At 44.4% G+C, this 21,377-nt stretch overlaps 1 protein-coding gene across 1 annotated transcript; it reads left to right on the top strand.

Annotated features, from left to right (window-relative positions):
• Positions 1–852: 852 nt before the first annotated feature.
• On the top strand, positions 853–21,370 carry LOC128261153 (dynein axonemal heavy chain 6). The gene is given in 28 exon segments (XM_052994648.1): positions 853–1,363; positions 1,366–1,691; positions 1,900–2,164; positions 2,480–2,624; positions 2,687–3,037; positions 3,509–3,604; positions 3,662–3,792; positions 3,855–4,429; positions 4,744–5,154; positions 5,639–6,029; positions 6,656–6,932; positions 7,350–7,964; positions 8,678–9,130; positions 9,879–10,702; positions 11,155–11,749; positions 12,101–12,250; positions 12,323–13,562; positions 14,016–14,195; positions 14,264–14,530; positions 14,593–14,778; positions 14,964–15,313; positions 15,369–15,510; positions 15,675–16,678; positions 17,172–17,352; positions 17,414–18,165; positions 18,594–19,662; positions 19,922–20,392; positions 20,860–21,370. Coding segments are annotated over 28 exon segments (12,201 nt in total). The 5' UTR covers positions 853–966; the 3' UTR covers positions 21,217–21,370.
• The last annotated feature ends 7 nt before the right edge of the window (positions 21,371–21,377 follow it).

The raw sequence follows: 21,377 nt of genomic DNA, 5'->3' as shown, positions 1-21,377 counted from the left end.
GCTCTTCCACAAAGTTTTGCCAGGATTAAAACCGTTAAAACAAAGTTGCAGACATGCTTGAAGATTTTTTTAAAAAAAAATGTTATTTGAACTAAAATGCTGTTAATAATTTAAAGTTTGGTAAATACCTTAAAAACGTTTAACCGCAAGGAGGGGAAAATAGTCAGTTTTGGGCTCATTCTTAATTTGAAGTATTATCTAGCGTCACATTTTTTTAAGAAACCAATGCCATGACATATAAATATAATTAAATAAAAATACTAATAAGTACAAATAAATTTATAAATCTTTATAAATAATAAATAACTTAATATTTATAACAATTTACTTATATTTATACGTTTTTATACATTTTTTATACTTTATTAGCTGCAAATTTTTGCATGCGTGAGTTTTACAAATTTAACGTCTAATGTAAAACTTGCTTTCAAGTTTTTTCAAAGCTTATTCAAAAAGCTTATAGTGGACAACTTGCAAAACAACTTTTGTTTAAAAGTCCTAGAAAAGGTGAGTTTAGGAGCATAGATATTAGGTAGATCTAGTGGGTGAACACATTTTAATTACAATATTATAACTAATGACAAATCTGTTTGCCAAAACCTTTTCAATTTTATAATTATAAATTAGCTAACTACTTTTTTGATAGCATTATTTTAGGGACTAACGAATTCTCAAAAATATTTTTGGGTAAACATTTTAAAACATTTATTTAAAAAATACGTGAATATAATATTTATTAAGGTCATATTTTAGTTTTTACATTAAATATTTCATGGGAAATATTAAAATATCAAACCGCTTGTTTTTAAACAAAGTTCTTGACTTTTCCGGCAGGTTAACAACAGTAGACATAGCGACGGGAAAACAAACAGGAAAAATAAACAAACAACAGCTGTCAGTCGGTGCGAAGCCGATCGAAACCCCATCACTTTTCCAGGTCGGCACCGTCTGTCGCCGATTTCCGCAATGTCCAGCCGCCGAGTGGTCATCAATGATAAGGGCAGGGATCGGGACAAGGACGAAGACAAAGCCGAGGACGACGACGACGGTGGCGATGAGAGCCGAAAGGGAGGGGAGCGGAGGAGGAGGATGAGGCTGAGAAGGCGGCAGTCGGCGGGAGATGGTGCAGATCCCAACAAGGAGGCCAACAGCAAAATGCCACCGACCGCCGAGGATCGAGCGAAGGGCCAGTCCGTGGAGCGATTAGAAAGCGATGGCAACGATGGCAGCAGCGCCGGTCCGCCGGAGAGCACGGCCGGCGGAAAAAAGAAGAAGACGCCCAGGTACCGGCTTAACTTTTCCATCAAAAAATCCCTGATTTCAACGGGTGGTGGTGGCAAATCGCGCAGCGCCAGCACCACCAAATCACCACCGGTGCCTCCCTCATTCCCGACCTCAATCTCATCATCAACCGGATGCGCAACATGCCCGACGACTCGTTCGTCTACATGGACTACATGCTGCCCCACGACAGCGAGTACTTCACCCCGTACAGCCTGCGCCAGGTGGAGTACAAGGAGCTGAACACCTACGAACCCTTCTACACCGTCACCCGCCACGGGGTCACCTACTGGCACTGCTCCGAGAACTTCTTCACGCCACTGGACCAGTGGCAGCAGGAGTTCGAACAGTTCCTTAGCATCGTCCAGATACGATCCTTCGCCATCTTCCGGCTGTGGAAGGGGTTCAAGGTAAGGCCCGCCAAAATAATACTTAATAATTATTTAAATAATTAATTTAAATCAGGGGATAGTTTTAACAAACCCTAAATAGAAATAGGAAGAAGAAGTATAATGCAGTATTAATAATAATAATAATAATCATCAGTATTATTATATTATGTTTAATTTGAGTAATTTATTTATTTAAGAAATATTATCAATAATTTGCCCATCTTAGGTGTGGCAAAAGACGATCAAGTGGCGAAAACTGAACGAGGCTCGCGACTATCTGCAAAACAACCTCTTCATCGTGATTCCCCATCTGGCCAAGGCGATTCTGCGCATGCGCAACGAAATTGTCCAGATGCAGCGACTTAATTTCGTGAATGTCTCCAACATCGAGAACTGGCATCCGTTCTACTTCCTGGAAGTGCACATGCGCCTCTACGAGCAGCTGCGCAAGACATTTATCGATTTTCGGGAGTTCATTGGCAAGACCATGTGTGAGTGTTATGTTAAATTGTCCAATTCTCAAGGAAAAGCTTTAACTTTTCACAGAAATCACTAGGGTTTTAAAATCACTCTAAAAATGCCTAAAAGTATGCAGTAGAAAATATAAGTTTATCTTTCGCAATGAATCTATTGGACTTCCGATTTTAAAAATATGTTTGCATACTTTTAGACACTTTTTCTTTGTATGAGCTATAAGCCTCAATTACCCATTTTAAAAGCATCTAATAAAATAAACTAGCGAAGATTGCTTCAATGATAAGTAAAAAATTGTCATAAAATTGTCTTCTTTGTACACCCCATAAAAGATCGATCCTGCACGGAGGCAATTCAAGCACGTGGTTTCTATCCGGATGACGAGATCAACTACTACCCGTCGCTGAAGAAAATGCGCGAGGCGCACAGCTTTATGGATCGCGCACGAAAGCGAGCCTTCTGCAAGACCTTGACCAAGTAGGCCTAAATTCGATAGCCACCAACATTTTGATCACATTTCAATTAACTATTTCGATTAGTTTTCTCACCTACTGCGACATGATGGTATACCAAATGCTGTACCGCATTACGATCAGAAGTTTCGCCGATTTGGCCCAGGCCTTCGAGTTGCACGATGAGCTTGGTCCTTCGGAGGCGGATATAAACAGACACAATCGGGTGGACAAGCGGGTTGAGAGGCAGCGGCCGGAGGACAAGCCGCAGAGTCCGTTCTTTTTGGCCATGCTGCGACTGCTGCCCGATCGCATTGATGTGGAGCCCTCGGAGGATGTGATCAGGATAATCTTTCAGCGCATCACAGGGCTTATACTAGAGACGGTACTCGATATCCACCCATTAACCACTGATCCCTACTTCTTGCAGTACACTAAGTAAGTTGGTTAAAGTTGCAGATGGTATGTTGAATACTTACAGTGTTGGGAAAGTAATAGGGTTTTTTTTTTGCGAAAATATTTACTTAGGTAAAAATAAAACACATTTTTAGCTTGAATTTGTATAAATAAGAGTTTTTTGAGGTCAGTTAAATTCTTGAGGTTGTAAAACCCCACATTATTATATCAAGCTTATGCGGTGGAATTAACTTATCTCTACACTGCATTAAAATTATGCAATTTTTTACTGGCACATAGAAAAAAATTAAAAATTGAATTCGAAAAGATAAATAAAAAAAATTTTCAGAAAAGATTGAATTCGAAAAGATAAATAAAAAAAATGTTCAGAACCTAAATACCTATCATAGATTATGTTTAAGGTTATCTAAAATAGATAGATACCACAAAATTTTACCTAAACACAAGTTTAAGGTACACGATACACATTGTATTAACTTGATATGATTTTAGACCCTCGATTATGGGTCGTCAGGAGGAGGTGTTATACGATGGAGCCCCCGATTTGCACTTTTTGCTGCGCTCTGATCAACGATTCCAGTTTAATCGGTAGATATTTCTAAATTATAAGTAAATGTTATAATGATGTAATGATTTCCTTGCCAGCAAAAACATGTTCGCGTTGATCCGTAATGCTTATGACAGAGCTAGTCTTTATACCCAGCGGTTCATGGAAATACGTGAGAACTTTGAGATAGACAACAGCACAGATCCCACTGTTCTTGACACAGAGAGAGGTATAATAATAATAAAATATTAACACACAAAGAAAAACTACATAGCACACATCACATTTCAGATCTTCATGTGCTGCGTGCCTACTGCGATAGATACTGCAATAATTTGAGAGCTTTGGACGGAATCCTGGAATATGTGTTCCTGGGACAACTGAAGCTCACCCAGACGAACTTCAAGGATACGGTGACGCCAGTTTGCTCGCGACTCCAGAACGTCCTGGCCACCTACCTGCCCAAATTGGCCGAGGAGGAGACCACAAGACTCTACGAGGAGGGCCAAGACTTCTTTGGCCGGATATGCTATGAGCCGCACGAAACGCTGGAAATTGTGGCCCACATACGATTCCTGGACCAGTGCTCATCCGAACTGGACGAGATTTTCGGTGGCATCGACTATGTGCACGACCTGTTGCTGATTATCAAGGACTTTGGCATACCGATCGAAGACCAGGCCAAGGAGGACTACATGGACACCGAGGACTATTTGAATCGAACGCGCGAGACGCTGGAGGAGATCAGGGAAAAGCGGCAGGAGTTCATCAATCGGCTGGAGGACGCCATGCAGGATGACATAGCAGCGCTCAAGGAGGAGATACACGAGGTGGCCATTGAAGCTCTGCTGCCATGGCTTCTGGATGTGAGTGCTTTAAGTTTTAATTACTATGAAAGTATAAATATTTAATGGTATTATAAGTCAAAGTTCATTTATATTTGACTTAAACAATTTTCTGTTGGTTGTTTTTGAAATTTGTAGTCAGAAAATTTCAAGAATAAGTAACTACCTATACTTATTACTTATCATACAGTTGCGGTCAAAATAATAATAGTTTTTTAGCTAAATGAGGAAAGATTTCCTCGGAATTTATAAAGATTATATTTTAAAGACTAAAGATAATTTTGTTTTTAATATTTTTTTAATTAATGTTTCTACTCAAATCGAATGTCATGCAGGCCAATTCCAACCGATTGTCGGTCACCAACAAGCTGGACGACTTGCTGGAGAGCCTGAACAAGTGTCGCGAGAGGGCCGACGAATTCCTGGGCTACCAGAAGGAGTTCCAGATCGATCTGACCATGTACGAGGAGATGGCCAACGGCTTCTACGACATAAGGATGCGCCAGAATCTGTACCGCACCTGGTCCGAATGGGAGGAATCGCTGGCCGAGTGGATAGCTGCCGATTTCGGCAGCCTCACGGTCAACGACTTGGTTGAGCTCAATGCCAAGACCATCAAGAACTGTCTGCAGTTCCAAAAGTACCTGCCCGATAACAACATTGTGCCCGTGCTCTTTAAGTCCGCAGAGGCCTTCAAGGAGAAGCTACCCGTGATTGGCTACCTGCGTAATCCCAATCTGAGAGCTGTAAGTTTCCTATATCATTTAGTTTTAAATTTTATTTAAAATTCATTCTGTTCGAGGAATTTTTAAGCTTTTTAAAACAAAGATTTACTTTCCTAATCCTTAACCATTGTTATTAATTTTATAGATTTTTAATTTTTTCAAAAAATTTATCGTTAAAAACTCATCTTTATTACGAAAACTATTGGTTTTTTGATTCTTAAGGACTGATCAACTTATCTATTTGGTTTAAATACATATATTACAAATAATTAAACGCTCCAGAAAATACTTGTAACTATATTTCTAATAATCTTTTCTGCACATTGGCCTTAAATCATAATTTTGTTAAAGATATTGATGGTAAAGACCAATTAATTTTTGTATCTAGGTATATAATTTACAGATAGCTTATTAAAGTTTTTTAAAAATAACATATTTAATGTTTTTAAAATAAAACAAAACCTTACCTTAAAACCCTGAAGTAACGCCGATTTATCTGCCTTAGCGTCACTGGGCGGAGATCGAGGATCTGCTGAATCGAAAGTTCTTCCAGGAGAAGGACATTAAGATCCAAACGTACGAGGATGTGCACGCTTTCGACGATGTGAATATCGGCGAGGCCCTGATGCAGATATCCTCGCAGGCCACCGGCGAGGTGCAGCTGGAGAACATGCTGAAGGCCATCGAGGCCACCTGGAAGGAGACGGAGCTGTCCATTGTGTCGCACCACGACGCCAAGGACGTCTTCATCCTGGCCGGCACCGAGGAGCTCCAGGCGGTCCTGGACGACTCCAATGTGAATATCAACACCATAGCCGCCTCCAAGTTCGTGGGCCCCATCAAGGGAAAAGTGAACGAGTGGATTAACGCCATGGATCAGTTTAGCAAGACCTTTGGTGGGTGTCCTTATATTTAGTATAGAAATCTTAATGTGAAAAGTCGAGGAAAAAAGAAAATGAAAATTTCTTTCGGCCAGTTGAAGCTTAACTTACTTTGAATTTATAAAAAAGGTGGCATAAATCAAGTAATGGTCTAGGAAATATTGGTTTTTCCTTTTTAGCATTTGCCGAATTATCCTAAAATTAAAATATTAAAAAAAACACAAAATATATTTTACTATATTATCATCACAGAAAGTGATACAAGTGATATAATAAAAATCACAATTTAAGATTTATTTTTTGAGCGAAAAAAACTTAATCAAAATATATTCCTTATTTAATCGCTCAAAAATATTCATTCTTATAATTCGCTTAAATAATTCTCAAAAAATAATCATTAAATTGTGACTATTTTTTTGCAAGCAAATTAATAATTATTTTAAATAAACTATTTTTGTTTTGAATTTGTAATCAGTTAATCTAAACCGTTTTTAATTTTTACAAAGTCCTATTTTTTTTTCAGTTCATAACTGGCCTATTGTAATCATCTGCTACGAGATATTGGTTTTTGAACAAATTTCATTATGTTTTAATTCAATATTTATCATTTTCTCGTGTAACTCACCCATTTCGTCCAACAGAAAGCTGGATGGATTGTCAGGGCGCTTGGATTTACCTGGAGGCCATCTTCGCCTCGGCGGACATCCAGCGGCAGCTGCCCCACGAGGCCAAGATGTTCTTCACGGTGGACAAGAGCTTCAAGGAGACGGTGCGGCAGGCGAAGAAGGTGGCCCTGGCCCTGCCCACCATGTCCAATGTGGATGTGCACAAGGTCCTGCTGGAGAACAACCGGTTGCTGGACCTCATCTCCAGAGGATTGGAGGCCTATTTGGAGGTGAAGCGGGTGGTGTTTCCCAGGTAAGAATTTTTGTATACTCGTATTCAAGGCAAATACCTTTAGATATTAAAGTTGTTTTAATTTAATACATTCTGAGGAGATAAATATACTTTGAATTTCTAGACATTGATTTTATATACCTAGTTAAAGTATTTAAAACGAGTTTCAACTCAAGAACCTAAATAGTTATGTGTATTAGTTAGTCAAACGATTTGTGAGTATCTTTAAATATAAAAGTTATACAAAATATAAACATTTAACATAGTATACAAAAAATAAAGACAATTTATAATAAAACAAAGCAAAAGTTGAAGGCCTTGCATTCAGTGATCGATAGACTAGCTACTATGCTTGTCATTGTATGTTGGTCTTAACTTGTTAAATCTATAAATAAATGCTTGGATTTTTAACATAAAGTTACACATTTTGTTTTTTAGATTCTACTTTCTGTCCAACGATGAACTACTGGAGATCCTGGCCCAAACGCGAATTCCGCAGGCGGTGCAGCCGCACCTGCGCAAGTGCTTCGACGCCATCTACCGGCTGGAGTTCGGAACCAAGGAGGGCGGCGACGGGAAGATGGTGGCCACCAACGACATCGTGGCCTTCCTGTCGCCCGAGGGCGAGAAACTGCAGTTCGGTAAGGGACTGAAGGCCCGCGGGGCCGTGGAGGAGTGGCTGAGCAAGGTGGAGGAGGCCATGTTCGTGGCCGACAAGCGGTACATGCGGTTCGGGTACCAGTGCTATCCGGCCAAGGAGCGCGAGGAGTGGTTCCAGGACCATCCCAACCAGGTGGTGTTGACCGTCTCCCAGGTGCAGTGGGCCGCCGACATCCATCGCATCTACGAGGGCAAGGAGCGCAATCCCCTCAACATTATCGAGAAGATGGGCAAGTTCGAGGTGAAGTGTCTCAAGGATCTGGGCGCCCTGGCCGCCTTGACCAGGAGGAGCATCAGTTCGCTGCTGCGCAAGGTCCTCTGCGCCCTCATCACCATCGATGTGCATGCCAAGGACTCGGTGCGGATGCTGATCGAAAAGGAGGTCTGCAAGGCGTGAGTGTTTAAGGGGATAACCCGGTACTTTAATATGTTTAAAATTTTATTATAACTATTTTATAATACGTCTTTAAAATACCAAAGTCGATCCAAACAAACTTGACAATGATATGAGCATTTAAAGAAAAGAATCCGCTGGGTAGGCAATTTCTTTGTGAGCTAACATAAAATTTGAAATTCGTTTTTCTCGTAATATAAGTTATTTTAAAACTACCGAACCGATCTTTTGGCAGCTCTATTCTCTATCAAAATATCATTTTTTATAACATAAAAACTACCGTTTTTTTTTTGAAATCAAAACACATGTATTAATTGTCAGCCATTTTGTTTAAAATTCATGTTTTTATAAACAATTTGATTAAAGACTATTTAAAAGTGGTGTTTTTACTAAACCAAATGACATTTTTTGTCAATTTGGTTACCGCAAATCAAAATCAGAGGACATTTACTAAGCAGATCTTTTTAAATAAATATTAAATAATTTGATAAATATATTTAATTGATGTACTTTAAGATAATTTATTGATCGTTTAAAACAGTTTAGTAGTTTTCGATCGAAAAATTCCCAAATTGCATTTTTCGTCCTTTACTGGGATTAGGAAATATACATACTAAATACAAAAGTATTTACACAATTTGTAAGCATATTTTCGTTTGTTTTGTGTATATATGTATCTAAATAAATCACCCAATTTATATTCCCCTTGCAGAACCGACTTCAACTGGCTGAAGATGCTACGATTTTACTGGGCCGATGAGACGGAATCGGTGTACTCCCGCATGGCTGCCGCAAACATACCCTACTACTATGAGTATCTGGGGGCAGGTGGTGTCCTGGTCCTGACCCCGCTGACGGATCGCTGCTACCTCTGTCTGATGGGCGCCTTCCAGATGGACCTGGGCGGAGCACCGGCCGGACCAGCCGGAACGGGCAAGACCGAGACCACCAAGGACCTGGCCAAGGCGCTGGCCAAACAGTGCGTCGTCTTCAACTGCTCGGATGGCCTCGACTACAAGATGATGGGGCGCTTCTTCTCGGGACTGGCCCAGTGCGGTGCCTGGTGCTGCTTCGACGAGTTCAACCGCATCGACATCGAGGTGCTGTCCGTGATTGCCCAGCAGTTGATCACCATCCGGACGGCCAAGGCCATGCGCGTGAAGCGGTAAGTTAACCTTGGTTTTTATACAATATAATAAACATATTTACTAAGACAAGTTTATTTTAGGTAAAAAACATATATTTTATAATATTTTGGTTAAAACTCAGAACTTATTGGTGGAAAACTAATTTTAGGTTTTTTGATGCAAATACCGATTTTAAAAATTGTGTTTTTTTGAAGATTTGCCAAAAAAACACATTTCTTAATATTATTTTTATTGTAACTTGACGAAATTAGGTTGCACAGCCATGAAATGTACAGTTTGGGAACCTGTATTTTCCATTCCCCGCGGCTTTTACAAAATTAATTTTAAGACCAATTTTTGCATATTTCATAAGGGGTTACATCATGATTTTTGTCAAAAAATTTTTTTTATTATAACTTGGCCAAAATAAACCGCACAGCTAAACGACTAATCTAATAATCCCCATCACTCTTCGTCAATTTTTTTTATTACCAAATTTTGCATTTTTCACCTTTTTTTTTTGCAAAAATGGGACAATTTTAATCAATTAGCAATTATATTAAATGCAAAATTATAATAAGTTCAATAAGTTTTAATCCCCATCTTTTTTTTGCTCAATCTTTAATCCCCATTTTTTTTTTAAATAAGACAAAAGGCCTTTTGTGTAAGATTTTTCACCAGTATTGAGTTATATCCTTGTAAAGGGACTGCCAATTGCTCTTAAAAATGATTCAAATTAACTTTCTGTGTAACCGTGCTATTGATTGAGTATTCCTTGTCACACAGCTTCGTCTTCGAGGGTCGCGAGATCAAGATCAATCACTCCTGCTGTGTGTTCATCACCATGAATCCCGGCTACGCGGGTCGCACCGAGCTGCCCGACAATCTGAAGGCCCTGTTCCGACCCATCTCCATGATGGTGCCCGACTACGCGCTCATCTCGGAGGTGATCCTGTACTCGGAGGGCTTCGAGGACCCCAAGATCCTGGCCCGCAAGATGGTGCAGATGTACCAGCTGTGCAGTCAGCAGCTGAGCCAGCAGAACCACTACGACTTCGGCATGCGAGCCGTGAAATCGGTGCTGGTGATGGCCGGCGCCCTCAAGCGAGCATCGCCCGATCAACGCGAGGACATCACCCTGATTGCCGCCCTGCGGGACTCCAACATACCCAAGTTCCTGGCCGACGATGCGGTCCTGTTCCGCGGCATCCTCAGCGATCTGTTTCCCGGCGTCGAGCTGCCGGACTCGCAGCATCCGCATCTGGAGGAGAGCTTGCGACTGGGACTGCGGCAGAAGAACCTGCAGGCGGTGCCGACCACGATCCGCAAGTGTCTGCAACTCTACGAGACGATGTGCGTCCGCTGGGGCGTGATGCTGGTGGGTCCCACTGGCGGCGGCAAGTCCGTGGTGCTGCACGCCCTCGAGTTCGCCCTCGCGCATCTCTTCGAGAACGAGGTGCAGGACCCGAACTTCCGGCCCGTCGTCATCCAGACCATGAACCCCAAGGCGGTGACCATGAACGAGCTGTACGGCTATGTGGATCCCAAGACGCTGGAATGGCAGGATGGTCTCCTGGGTTTGGCCGTGCGAACGGCCACCACCATAGAAGGTAAGGGTTTAATCATGAGGGATTTCTATCTTTCTATGTTGCATGATAACAATTTTTAATTAACACACATTTACCCAAATTACTTTTAAAATATTTTAGAATTACAGATTAATATACCCGGATTAACTAAATTTTGTTAAAGTTGTCCTCATTTTCCGGAAAGTTTTCCAAATAATTTCTTTCGTAAAAACCCACATATAATGAAAAGAAAAAGTTATTTAATTGTAATACCAAAATATTGTTAATTAAATGTTTTTTTTTTTGGTACTTAAATTTTTTTTTACAAAGAAAATGAAAAGTAATTTAAATGTTATACCATAATATTGTTTGTTAGCTGTTAGCTGTTACCTGTTTTAATTATTTTTTTTAATATTTTTTTTTTGCAAAACTTTTTTTAAATGCATTTTATAATGTAAAGAAAAAATTATTTAATTGTTCGTCCTCTTTTGCAGACGAGATCCACCAGTGGATCATGTGCGACGGGCCCGTGGATGCGGTGTGGATCGAGAACCTGAACACGGTGCTGGACGACAACAAGATGCTGTGCCTGGCCAACTCGGAGCGCATAAAGCTGACCGCCTGGATCCACATGCTCTTCGAGGTGCAGGACCTGCTGCAGGCCTCGCCGGCCACCGTCTCGCGGTGCGGCATGGTGTACGTGGACCCCGGCGACCTCGGCTGGATGCCGCTGATCGACACCTGGCGCGAGGTGGACATGCGGCACAAGCTGCCGGCACCGCTGGCCGAGTTCTGCTACCAGCTCTTCGTGGGCCACTTCGACAAGGCGCTGAAGATCGAACGGAAGCGGGCGGTGTACACCATCCATCAGGTGCTCAACTCCAAGGTGCGACTGTGCTGCGAGCTGATCTCCTCCCAGCTGGAGGCGGTCAAGTGGACACCGCTGGCCGAGGAGCTGGCCAAGGAGCTGCTGACCAAGATCTTCGCCTGGGCGGTGCTCTGGGCCGTTGCCTCGAATCTCAAGGATGCGGAGAAGGTGTCCTTCGAGGAGCAGTGGAGCCGGGCCATTTCCCAGCATCCGAATATGAGGTAAGAATAGGGCGGGGGGGCTCACTGTACCATTACGCCTTTGCAATTGCACACAGTAGACACTAACAATGTGCAAACTAACCACAATAACAACCTAACTTAATGAATTTTTTTTGAAATTCCTTTTAAAAATTTTTATAAATATTATACGTATGATAATTGAAGTTTTTTAGATTTGCCCCATTTAGCTTATAGTATAAATAAAATTAATTATAATATAATATTATAATAAATATAATAATAAAAATAATTTTCCAAAATTGCTTCCAAACTAATTTTGATTAATATTTTCCTTAAGCTAAAAACCTACCATTATTTTGAGCGCAACTGTATATCTCTATTGCCAAACAGCCTGCCCAACTATTCCATGTGGAACTATCGCATCGACCTGGACAAAATGGACTGGGGCAACTGGCTGGATATAATGGCCAAGTTTGTCTTCGATCCGGAGACCTCCTACTACGACATGCAGGTGCCCACGGTGGACACCACCAAATATGGGTAAGATGGCTCCTCTGCCAGTATAGTAGTAGTAGTTTCCAGATCTCCATCTTCAATGCCAATCCCCTCCAGCTATGTGTCCGATCTGCTGTTCAAACGGGGCATGCCCGTCATGGTGACCGGGGATACGGGCGTGGGCAAGACGGTGCTGGCCATCAGCTGCATGAAACGCCTGTCCGAGGGCCGTGTCATACCGGTGATCCTCAACTTCTCCGCCCAGACGAGCAGTGTGCGCACCCAGGAGATGATCGAGGGGCCGCTGGAGAAGCGCAAGAGGACGCAGCTAGGTGCTCCGGTGGGCAAGACGGTGATCGTGTTCATCGACGACGTGAACATGCCCAAGCTGGACACATATGGCGCCTCGCCGGCCATCGAGCTGTTGCGCCAGTTCCTGGACTTCAAGGGCTTCTACGACCGCGAGAAGCTCTACTGGAAGGAGATCCTCGACGTGGTCCTGGGCTGTGCCTGTGCTCCGCCAGGTGGAGGACGCAACCCGCTGACACCGCGCTTCGTCCGGCACTTCGCCCTGTTCTCGCTACCAAAGCCGAACGAGGAGACCCTCACCCAGATCTTCAATGGCATACTGCGCGGCTTCCTGCAGACCTTCTCATCGGCGGTACGGAATCTATCCGAGGCCATGGTCAATGCCTGTGTGGACGTCTACATGCGGGTGGCCAATGTGATGCTGCCAACGCCGGATCGATCGCACTACATCTTCAATCTGCGCGACCTGTCCAAGTGCATACAGGGCATCCTGCAGGCCAGCAATCTGCACTACAACCAGGAGAACCAGATCCTGCGGCTGTTCTACCACGAGACCACGCGCGTCTTCCATGACCGCCTGATCGACCACGACGACAAGCAGCTGTTCAAGTCGCTGATGAGGGACGTCTGCCTGGAGCACTTCGATCGCCCGGTGATCGATGATGCCGAGCCGCCCATTCTCTTTGGCGACTTCATGGTCTTTGGCAAGCCGAAGAACGAGCGGATCTACGACGAGATCAGGGATCACGGCAAGCTGGAGAGCGTGCTCAACGACTACATCGCCGACTACAACTCTGTGGCCGTTGGCAAGCAGATGAGGCTGATCCTCTTCCAGGACGCCATGGAGCACACGGTGCGGTTGGCGCGCCTCTTGCGCAGCGATCGCGGCAATGGGCTGCTGGTGGGCGTGGCCGGCATGGGTAAACAGTCCCTCACCCGTCTGGCCTCGCACGTCAACGAGTACAACTGCTGGCAGATCGAGATGCGGCGCAACTACGACCTGAACGCCTTCCACGAGGATCTGCGCGTCCTCTACCGGATCGCTGGGGTGAGTATTCCAGGGGGTTACTCACCCACCTACCTACCCAATTGCTAGTTTGAAAGCTTAAAACATTTTTTGTGCAATACCCATTTTTGAGGTAAAAACAACAAGTCGATCCGGAAAAAAATGACAAAGATATGAGCATTAAAGGAAAATAATTTGTTTAGCAAACGTTGTCTAACTTAAAACTTTTAATACGCTTTCCCGAAATTACATTTTTGAATTTGGAGACCAAAATAACTGGTCATGAAGTGTGTTTTGAAAAAAAACTACAAACAGCATTAAAGTATAAGTATGTATTTAGTCAATACTAAATAATATAACTCCTGTACTTTTTAGTGACATGATATGATATGTGAATAATATACTTTAATTTTAGATAATATATTGATCGTGTTGAGCAGTTTTTGTTCCAAAAATTCCAATTCAATTTTAATAACTTTACCATTTTATTAACAGATTGAAAACCAACCGGTGACCTTCCTACTGATCGACAGTCAGATCGTGGAGGAGGAGTTCCTCGAGGACATCAACAACATCCTCAACTCCGGCGAGGTGCCCAATCTGTTCGAGGGTGATGAGTTCGAGAAGGTCATCTTGGATGCCCGCGAGGGGTGTAATGAGTTCAGGAAAGATGATGTGGGTACTCCATATACTATATAGTCGCCATGGTAGTACTATTAAATCGTTTTGATCATCTGGCTTAGCTCTGCACGCGTGATGACATCTACAAGTTCTTCATCAACCGGGTGCGCAACAATCTGCATGTGGTGATGTCGATGAGTCCGGTGGGCGATGCCTTCCGGCGCCGATGCCGCATGTTCCCCTCGCTGGTCAACTGCACCACCATCGACTGGTTCACCAGCTGGCCCACGGAGGCCCTCTACTCGGTGGCCCTGGGACTGCTGACCAAGATCGCCCCCAACATGGAGGATCGCGTCTCGCTGGCCAGCACCACGGTGTTCATGCACAAGGTGAGTTTGGCATTAGGCCCATGATGAGTAGCTTCCTCTGGTAATGGACAAATCCCCCACAGACTGTGGAGGATGCCTCGGTGCGATTTTACAAGGAGATGAAGAGGCACTACTACACCACACCCAGTAGCTATCTGGAGTTGCTGAAGCTCTACCAGAATCTGCTGAAGATCAAGAACATGGAGATCATAGCCAAGAGGAAGCGAATTGCCAATGGGCTGAACAAGCTGCTGGAGACCAATGAAGTGGTAAGTGAATCCAACAGGATGGATAACCTAATAATTAAACTAAAAATAAAATATTAAATAAAATTGATGTTAAAAATTGAAAGTTTAATTAAAATAGTGAAATTAAATATTAATTGATTATTATTCTTACCAGTACAGTTTATAGCTCCTTTAATCTTTAGAGAGTGTTCTATTTCTATGCTTAGATCGCTGTCATGGGCAAAGAACTGGAGGTGATGGTGCCCCAGCTGGATGAGAAGTCGGCCATGATGAAGTCGCTGGTGGACAACCTGACCAGGGAGACCAAGCAGGCGGATGCAGTGAAGCAGAGCGTGCTGGAGGACGAGATGAATGCCAAGGAGAAGGCGGCGGTGGCCCAGGCGATCTCCGAGGATGCCGGCAAGGATCTGGAGATAGCCATGCCCGCCCTGCGCGAGGCGGAGGATGCGCTCAAGGGTCTGACCAAGGCGGACATCAACGAGCTGAAGTCCTTCACCACGCCGCCGGCTCTGGTGCAGTTCTGCATGGAGGCCGTTTGCATCCTGCTGGGCGTCAAGTGGGTAGATCCCTATTATCTCACTTGCTCACCCCATTAAATGTGTTCCTTACAGACCCACTTGGGCATCGGCCAAAGCCATTATGGCGGACATTAACTTCATCAAGCGGCTGTTCGAGTACGACAAGGAGCACATGAAGGACGATACCCTGAAGAAGGTCAAGAAGTACATCGACCACAAGGATTTCGTGCCGGCTGTAAGTTGATTGCCCAGTTAATTATGGGTGCCATAGAAATGGACAAAAATAACATTAATAGCTTGAAATTAAGAACGTATTATTATATATACCTTTAATTTTAAAAATTAAGTTAAGTAATTATGTTTTTTCAAATCTCTAAACATTTTGACCAATACTTTCAGAAATTCGAGAAGGTCTCCAAGGTGGCCAAGTCGATGAGCATGTGGGTGATATCCATGGACAAGTTCTCCAAGGTGTACAAGGTGGTGGAGCCGAAGATCAAGCGCAAGGAGGCGGCCGAGGCGGAGCTGAAGGAGGTGATGACGGTGCTGCGGCAGAAGCAGAAGGAGCTGGCGGCGGTGGAGGCCAAGATCCAGGGACTGCGCGACAGTTTGGAGGAGAAGCAGCGCGAGTTCCAGGTGATCCAGGACAATGTGGACTTGACCTACGGCCGGATCAATCGGGCCGGCCGCCTGACCTCTGCCCTCTCCGACGAGCAGGTGCGCTGGCGGGAAACGGTGAAGAACCTGACAGCGGATTTGGCCTGTGTGCCGGGTGATGTCCTGGTGGCGGCCGCCTGTGTGGCCTATTTGGGTGCCTTCTCGCACGCCTATCGCAGGGACATGAGTGCTTTGTGGGTGACCAAGTGCCAGGAGCACAAGATACCCTCCAGTGCCGAGTTCAATCTGCTTAAGGTGCTGGGCGATCCGTACGAGATGCGCCAGTGGAACGTGGACGGGCTGCCCAAGGACAACATATCCATCGAGAACGGCATCTATGCCACGAGGGCTCTCCGCTGGGCCCTGATGATCGATCCGCAGGAGCAGGCCAATCGCTGGATCCGCAACATGGAGCGGGCCAACAATCTACAGGTGATCAAGATGACCGACCAGTCCATGATGCGGGTGCTGGAGAACAGCGTGCGCCAGGGATACCCGGTGCTGCTCGAGGAGATCAACGAGACCATCGACCCCAGTCTGCGGCCCATCCTCCAGCGGGAGACGTACCGCTTCGAGGGTCGCGTCTACCTGAAACTGGGCGACATGGTCATCGACTACGACGACAACTTTAAGCTCTACATGACCACCAAGCTGCCCAATCCCCACTACTTGCCCGAGGTGTGCATCAACGTGACCCTGGTCAACTTCCTGGTCACCGAGAGCGGCCTCGAGGATCAGCTGCTGGCGTGAGTAGATCCACTATAATCCATAAATATTAAACTAGAGTTTTCGTAATGCGGACTGCAAATCTCTACGGGTTGAACTCGATTTGTTGGCAATGGAGAGTAGGAATATTTTCCGAGTGTAACAAACTTAGTCAAATTAGTTTTTTTACCATTACAGAGTAGGATTAGTTTGTATCACTTAATGTTTTTAAGCCAATTGTGAAAGTTTTACTGATTCTATTCTGTACAGAAAGAAAAAATGAATTTTCTTTTTTTTTTTGGAACGGAAACTCTTAATGTCTTGATAAATGGACAAACCAAGAGAAATTTAAAGAGTATCAACGTTTTCAATGTTAATTCAATAATATCAATAAATTTATAAAATCAAAAAAAAAATAAATAAATAAATAAATAAACTAAAAAAAAAAAAAAATTCAAAAAAAAAATTTTCAAATAAATTTTTTTTTTTTAATTAAAAACAAATTGCCGTGATTTCAAATACCATTTATTTTAGGGACATTGTGGCCATCGAACTGCCCGCCATGGAGATCCAGCGTAACGATCTGGTGGTCAAGATCAACTCGGACAAGCAACAACTACTGGCGCTGGAGGACAAGGTGCTGAAGCTGCTCTTCAACTCCGAGGGCAACATCCTCGATGACGAGGAGCTGGTGGAGACGCTTAATGACGCCAAGGTGTGTTTCAATGGAATGAAAACTTAATCTTGGTACTGAATTGAATATTGCATTTACACAGGAAACATCGCTGATTATTGCCGCCCGATTGATTGACACCGAGGAAACGGAGAAGGTGATAACCGCGTCGCGGGAACGCTACCGCATCCTGGCCTCCCGCGGGGCCATCCTCTACTTTGTGGTGGCGGGTCTGGCCGAGATCGATCCGATGTACCAGTACAGCCTGAAGTACTTCACACAGGTCTTCTGCAACGTGCTGCGCTTGGAGCATCCGCCGCTGGCCGTGGACCAGCGCATTTCCACCCTGATGACGGACGAACTGAAGGCCATCTTCGACAATATCTCACGTGGTCTGTTCGAGAACCACAAGATCATCTTCAGCTTCCTGCTGGCCCTGTCGGTGGAGCGGCAGGAGGGACGGGTGTCCGAGGAGGAGTTCCTCTTCCTCACTCGCGGACCTGTGGGCAACATTCGGCCCAAGAAGCAGCCGGACCACATCAAGATGAGCCAGGCGGAGTGGGATGCATGCATCTTCCTGGAGGATAACTTCGGCACCTTCTTTGGCGGCTTCACCAGCGAGCTGGACAAGCCCTTCTTCATCCAGTTGCAGGAGAACAAGGAGGTCTTCGACTTTGCCAAAAACAACCAGCCGCCCACGGACAAGTGGAACAATCGTCTAAGGGTCTTCCACAAGCTCATATTCATCGCCGCCTTCCGGAAACCGCGTTTCCTGCTCAACGTGGTCTGCTACCTCCAGTCCACCGTGGGCAAGTACTTCACCGAGGCCTCCGGCGGCACCCAGTTGAGCGCTGTGTAAGATCCTCTAATCTGTTTTTTTTTTTTGTTAAAAAACTTATTTATTTATGAATTTAAGCACTATCCTGTTCATGGTTTTTTCTTCCTAAACTTAATTACTATTACTATGTTGCATAGTTTCATATCAAATACGATTTTTTGTATTTTTTATTTTTTATTTATTTAACTTCAACTCCTGTTACTCCCTATTTTCTCATTTTTTTTAATTTTATTTTATTTATGAGTTCAATCAATAAGTAAGGCATGTGTTTTTTTTCAACGGTTAATTGAATTTAATAAATTTAATTACTATTACTTTGTTGCATAGTTTAATATCACATACTCAATATGTTTGATACCTTTGTTTGAATTGAATATTTCTAAATTTAATTTTTATTGTATATATTTATTTAAAATTTTTAAAATGTTGTATATTTCCTCCCCAGCTACTTGGACACCTCGGCGGTGACGCCGCTAATCTTTGTGCTGTCCACCGGCTCGGACCCGATGTCGGGCTTCCTGAAGTTCACCACCCAGATGGAGTTCACCGACAAGTACTACTCCATCTCGCTGGGCCAGGGGCAGGGTCCGCTGGCGGAGAACCTGATCGAGAAGAGCCTGCGGCTGGGCCACTGGGTGTTCCTGCAGAACTGCCACCTGGCCACCTCGTTCATGCAGACGCTGGAGTCGATTGTGCGCAACCTGACGCTGGGCATTACGAAGGCACATCCGGACTTCCGGCTCTACCTCTCCTCGATGCCCATCCAGACGTTCCCGATCAGTGTGCTGCAGAACTCGGTGAAGATCACCAATGAGCCGCCGAAGGGCATCAAGGCGAATGTCTTCGGGGCGATGACGGACCTGAAGCCGGACTTCTTCGAGCAGCACATCCAGAATGGCCACTGGCGGGCCATTGTCTTCGGGCTGTGCATGTTCCATGCGGTTCTGCTGGAGCGCCGCAAGTTCGGGCCACTGGGCTGGAACATCACGTACGAGTTCAGCGAAAGCGATCGCGAGTGCGGATTGAAGACGCTCGATTTCTTCATCGATCGCCAGGTGCTCGACGAGATTCCGTGGGAGGCGATACTGTATATCAACGGTGACATCACCTGGGGCGGCCGGGTGACGGACTACTGGGACCTGCGCTGCCTGCGCACCATCCTGACCATCTTCTCCTCGAAGCGGATCATCCAGCCGGACTACAAGTACTGCCGCGGCGACAGCTACTATCGCGATCCGCGCAAGAAGACGCTGCTCGAGTACACGGCCTATGTGCAGGGATTCCCGGTGCTGGAGGATCCCGAGATATTCGGCATGAACCAGAACGCCAACATCGTGTTCCAGACCAAGGAGACGGCCTTCTTCATCAGCACGCTGCTGCTGGGCCAGCCGAGATCCGCCGCCGACGAGGGCCAGGCCGCCGAGAACGAGATCTGCCAGCAGACGATCACCCGCATCCAAAAGGCCCTGGCCACCAAAATCAAGCGGGAGCCCATCCACGACACACTCTCAATGGTAGGTTATGATATTGGATTCATATTAGGAGATTAACTTAGATTAATTTTAACTAAGTAGCTTAAAAATAGGTTTTAATGCAAGGTAACTATTTCAATATCACTTGGAAAATAACCACATTTTAATCATATCCTTTCGTTTTTTTATTTATTTACTTATTTTTTTTTTAATTAAATTTTTTTTTTTTTTTTTTGCTCAAAAATAATTTAGTGTTTTGTGATTTTTAAAATCAAATTTGTAATACTTACCGCTTTGCCAGCTGGACTCCAAGGGCCAAGTGCCATCGCTGACCATTGTGCTGATGCAGGAGATCGACCGCTTCAACATCGCACTGGGCATCATCCACGAGAGCATGACGAACCTGTCCAAGGCCATCAAGGGCCTGGTGGTGATGTCCGAGGAGCTGGAGAACGTGTTCAAGGCGCTGCTGTCCAACCAGGTGCCCGCCTCCTGGGCCAAGCGCTGTTTCCTCTCGATCAAGCCGCTGCCCAGCTACATCGCCGACTTCCAGCGGCGTATCGACTTCATCCAGCAGTGGGCGGAGAACGGAGCACCGCGCTCCTACTGGATCAGTGGCTTCTTCTTCCCGCAGTCCTTCCTCACCGGCGTCCTGCAGACCTACGCCCGCCGGCGAGTCCTGCCCATCGACTCGCTAAAGATCGACTTCGATGTGTTCGAGAAAGAGCTGATCCAACAGGATTTCTTCGAGATGCACATGAACGACACGAATGTGAGTATTTGGATTTGAATACTATACTTTCGGATATACAAGTAAAACAGTTTTTTTTGGGATGCAAATAAGGGCAATTTAAGGAATTAATCAATTTTCCAATACATATAGCATACATAAACATATATACATATACATATAGCACACTGAAAATAAGAAGTAGGGAAAATATATTTGGAATGTATATTGAGCTATATTAGAAAAAAAAAATTGTTTTTTACAATTACAAAAATTGTTTCGTATATCTAAATATTTTAACGAAATTTAAAAAAAAATTTACTCGATCTCAAAAAAAAGTTCTAAAAATGCTTTACATTTATTGGTTCTAGACCAAAGATTAAAAAAAAGTGTTTAATAATTAATAATTAGCAACATATTATATCATATTAATTCCTACACTTCTGTGATACATAAAATATTTTATTGGAAATTTTCTAAGTACACTTACGTTTCGCCACGCTTTCTAGGACCAAAAGCTGTATGGCAATCTGCAGGAAAGCACGGATGCGGTCATCAATGTTCACGGAATCTTCATAGAGGCGGCTCGCTGGGACCTGAACCGCGGCGGTCTGTGCGATGCCAACTTCGGGGAGCTCTTCTGCCGGATGCCGGTGGTGCGGTTCAAACCCTGCCTGGAGATTTCACCGGTGGTGCGGTACGAGGCGCCCCTCTACAAGACGCAGCAGCGATCCGGCGTCCTTTCCACCACGGGTCATTCGACCAACTTCATCCTGGCCGTCCTTTTGCGCAGCCACAACGATCCGGAGTTTTGGATAATGCGCGGTACAGCTCTGGTCTCGGCGGTATTGGAAAATATCTGTTAATACTTACACGATGAGAATTGGGGAGGGTTTTAGATATTATTTCGAATTTTTGTTTTTATTGCTGCATACTTCAAGCCGTCTTTATTTCGTTTCTTGTGTTCGGGTTTTGTTAGCAAAGGTGTACAATACATACTGTGTGTGTGTATGGATTAGTTAACTAG

The sequence above is a fragment of the Drosophila gunungcola genome (assembly GCF_025200985.1).
Source record: "Drosophila gunungcola strain Sukarami chromosome X unlocalized genomic scaffold, Dgunungcola_SK_2 000056F, whole genome shotgun sequence".
In the NCBI taxonomy this organism is placed as follows: Eukaryota; Metazoa; Arthropoda; class Insecta; order Diptera; family Drosophilidae; genus Drosophila; species Drosophila gunungcola.
The sequence above is the reverse complement of the archived record's forward strand: the minus strand, read 5'-3'. Positions and strand labels throughout refer to the sequence as shown.